Source organism: Diaphorina citri, unplaced genomic scaffold (genome assembly GCF_000475195.1).
Source record: "Diaphorina citri unplaced genomic scaffold, Diaci psyllid genome assembly version 1.1 scaffold3516, whole genome shotgun sequence".
Taxonomy (NCBI): domain Eukaryota; kingdom Metazoa; phylum Arthropoda; class Insecta; order Hemiptera; family Psyllidae; genus Diaphorina; species Diaphorina citri.
In genome coordinates, this window is record NW_007380916.1 from 9,838 (window position 1) to 13,590 (window position 3,753).

A 3,753-nucleotide genomic window follows, 5' to 3' on the forward strand; every position below is an offset into this window, starting at 1 on the left:
TCATACATATATTTTCTTGTATATTATAGAAATTTGCTCAACAACGGATGTAAAAATCACACGTTACGTCAAAAGAGCAAATGGTTGGGAATGCGCCATCTTGGATTTCAAATGGTTTAGTACAAGCGCAACCACGCGACTGGCTGGCGTGGTTGAAAGTATTTCCGTATTTTCCTTTAAAAGAGGAGAAATGAGCTTCAGAAAAGAGGAAATCGCTTCTGTTTCCAAAAAGAAAATACAATAATAATAGTAAAAATAAAAGAAAATACAATACCACTTAACCCTTAGAGCTCCATTGAATTTGTGGTCAAATTCTCAAATAAATAAGGATAAAATTCCATGCCTCCCCTCGGCTGGGATCGAACCCACACAATCCTGTTTACAACTAATCTCACCTTAACGTCTTGCTGTATCTGAAGTTTTTCTTTCTGGCGTTCTTGCTCTTCCAGCTTGGCCTTGGTTTGTAGCAACTCCAACTCGAGTCGCTTCTTTTGCAGCTCAAGCAGTTCCTTTTGTTTCTTGAGAAGAGTTTCTTTCGAGGCTTCAATCGCGGAGGAAGACAGAGTGACTGCAGGGGCTCCAACTGCGGCCATTGCCTGGAACAGATGAGAGAAGAGAAACGAATGAGACTAAAAAGTGCCTTTACCCCAGCAGTATAAACAAGGTCTCGTGTACGTATATTTATCGGTTTAATATTAATAACTAGGGGGCGGATTTTGCATGTTTGTCATTAAATAAAACATTTCTTTTCAGCCGGTGCCACATCAGATGAAAAATAAATAAATAAAAAGCTACTAACCATTGCAGATTTGATTGGCCACGCCCGATCTATCTGGTTGACGCCAATGTCCAACTGGTTCAGACATTCCTCCGGGAACACTCCATCCCAAGTGGTGCGTAACTTGAACATGTTGGCTCGGACCTTTTCATCCACCTATAAAAATACAGGATCATTGGAAATTTTCGTAAACCGTATAAGTAAATAAACCGTAAGTAAAATAAGCAGACGAAAGATTTAAGAAAACCTTTTGATTCATAATATAGGATCTATTGGAAATTTTCGGAAATCGCATAGTAAAATTAACAGACGAAGATTTAAGAAAGCTTGTACCTTTTGATTCACAGTACAGGATCAATTAAAAAATTTCTGAAATCGGCGAGTAAAATCAATATACAGGAATCAAAAAAACTTAAAGGTCGTCCCCACCGGTTTAGCCCTTTAAATATATGTGAAGCCAAAATAGTAGTCCATTAAATACATAAATATGTACCTATGCAATTTTTGAATCGAAATTTACGGAATCAAAAACGAGAACGTAGTTTTTTTTTTAATAAATTATAACGCGAGGTAATAATGCTGAAGCATCATTAGAGAAATAAACCGACAACTAGATAAGAATAGGTGTTCGATTACAGTGAAAGATTCATATTACCATTGAATGCGAATGGACAATGTGCGTGGTAAGGCATTTGTTGGAACTCATTTAGACCGATGTCGTTGAATATTGCATATTACAAATAGCAGTTCACGTGCATAAAATATGACACCGAGTTTTTAAAAATAGGAAATCATGGAAGAAAACCAGACACCTCGACTGCGTTGTCTAGTAAAAAATATTAAAAAAACTGAAGTGTCAACGAAAAATCATTTTTTCAACTGAGCATTGTTTTCGAAATTTAATCTTTAAGTTCCACTTTGATTTGGTTGGGAAACAATTAACTATGGGTTCACAAGCAAGGATTGGCAGTGCGCCAGGCCAAGTTCCGGTGATCGTATTATATGGAAAAACAATGAAGGGTCATTACATTACCTTTCCTAGTTCTTTCAAGGTAAGTTCACACATAGACGGCCGTCGACTATATTTGGACACTCCTTGAATCCCATCATTAAATGCACTGGACGTTAGTGCTGCTCTCGCGATCTCTCTTAAGAGACCCATCTTAGTTCAGCTACAAATCAGAATTTAGCATGAATACTTACCAACTTACCTGAAAGGAATTCAAACTGTCGTGAACCGTGGGTAGCTATTGATTTTAATATGAAACTTACCTTTCAAGACAGGGTCACTGGGCGCCTTCAAGATAAGGAGGAATTGTAACCCTGGACCGAAAGTCTCTAAAAAGAATTCAGTGTTGTGACTTACCTTCTCGAAAACGCCACAAAATAGGGATGCAATATTCTTCTTGAAGAGTTGCGTGTATCTGACACCAAGATTCTTGACAATGGAATCAATAAGATAGAGAACAGGCAGCTTGACTTCAGCGCGAACCTAGAAAATATTGTCATAGAAACAAAGCTACACTCTCACACCCATTCCAATCACACCAATGACGGTTCTGCAGGGTGAGAATATATCCAAGCCAAGAGGTAGTGAAAGGCTCCAGTTTTCTTTGAACCCTTCCCCCAAGAGGGAGGGAGTACCGCCATAACCTCCACAAATTGAGAAAAGAAAAAGGCAGAATGGAAAAGCATGTCTTTTATTTCTTTTCATATTTCAATCACAAATAACATTTACAACATTTTAAGCGTAAATAAATAATATAGAGAACAGTAGGAGAAATAAAGAAATAAACAGAGACAATCAACATAAAATAAATTAATGATACAACTGGAAGGATTTAGTAAAGAATAAAAATAAGAATACCAGGATGTTTCAACATGGGATTGTGCCATGGGAAATTAAATAAAGTCTAATACTTTTTGCAAGAACAAGAACAAGATTTATGTATCAACCAGAGGTCTTCCACTGAAGTATCTTTACAGTCAGAGTTGATATGTTGATAAAGTCAGAAAGTTGAGTAATTTGTAAGGACTGTGTGAATTATGGCGATTTGGATTCCATAATAATACCGTGGTTCATCTTCCATATTCGTGGTTCTTATTCCAACCTGGTTTTTCGACAGACCGTTGGGCGTGTACGCGATAGCCGCGCACATTTCATTCGTTTAGACCTGAAGCGACTAGCTCAAGATCGGAATGAATGGAGAAGAAGAACTAAACTGCTCTTGCCAACCAGTCTCCAGATCGTAACCTAAGAGAGAGAAGCCTGAAATTTGCACACGTACAAACACAACGATCCGTCAAAACACCAAGTTGGAAGAGGTTGTGTCGTAGAGTGTGTACCAGGCTTTACGCATGCATTTGTCCAAATATTTGACTTGCCAAAGCTATTTATTTATAAGTTGGGAACAAATTTACAAATGGAACGTATCACGGATGTCTTTGGTGGGGAGTTTAACTCCACCTCCAGTTTTTTTTCCACGTGTAAAAGTTCCAGGAAATGAACGGGGATTTTTGAGTTGAAAATTTTTCTGCTGTAGTATTCCGATGTCACCCGTGCCAAAGACGCTTTTCAATAGATTCAAAATGAAATTCGAGTTTAAGTTACACTGAGCGATGAAGAATTTTGTGTCTGTGGTTTTGCTTACTCACAAATGAGTGAAACATGCATTTCCATAACTTTCTAACTGCCACACTCCTCTTAGTAATCTCAATACATATTAGTTTTTATGTGATTGATAGGTTTTACTCGTAAATACTATTTATCATCCTTATCAATGATGGTTGTTAGTTTCGCTCTAGTTTTCAGATTTTAGACTTTAACTTGATGTGCAAGGCATAACGTTAAAAGTACAAGGCGGAACTTTTTTGCTCTCTTGAAAATTTTAATTTTTTGGCACTTGGAACGTTAAGGAAATTCACGCCTCAAGTGTACCTTCGACCTAAGGTTATGTCCTCTGAGTTACCCTGTT

The 3,753-nt window shown here is 37.5% G+C and overlaps 1 protein-coding gene across 1 annotated transcript; it reads right to left on the reverse strand.

Annotated features, from left to right (window-relative positions):
- Positions 1-197: 197 nt before the first annotated feature.
- Positions 198-2,823, reverse strand: LOC103520357 (pre-mRNA cleavage complex 2 protein Pcf11-like). The gene is made up of 4 exons (XM_008485445.3): positions 2,145-2,823; positions 800-934; positions 396-596; positions 198-218 (listed from the first exon to the last, which is right to left on the reverse strand). The coding sequence occupies exons 2-4, from the start codon at positions 908-910 to the stop codon at positions 198-200; spliced, it is 333 nt and encodes a 110-aa protein (XP_008483667.1). The 5' UTR covers positions 911-934; positions 2,145-2,823.
- Between the last annotated feature and the right edge of the window lie 930 nt (positions 2,824-3,753).

Excerpts from the sequence above, each read along its gene's own strand:
- LOC103520357 (XM_008485445.3), bottom strand. The coding sequence starts at position 910 with ATGTTCAAGTTACGCACCACTTGGGATGGAGTGTTCCCGGAGGAATGT. Across the intron at positions 597-799 it reads GGCCAATCAAATCTGCAATG|GCAATGGCCGCAGTTGGAGC; the intron begins GTTAGTAGCTTT and ends CATCTGTTCCAG. Across the intron at positions 219-395 it reads AGATACAGCAAGACGTTAAG|AAGCGATTTCCTCTTTTCTG; the intron begins GTGAGATTAGTT and ends TTTTGGAAACAG.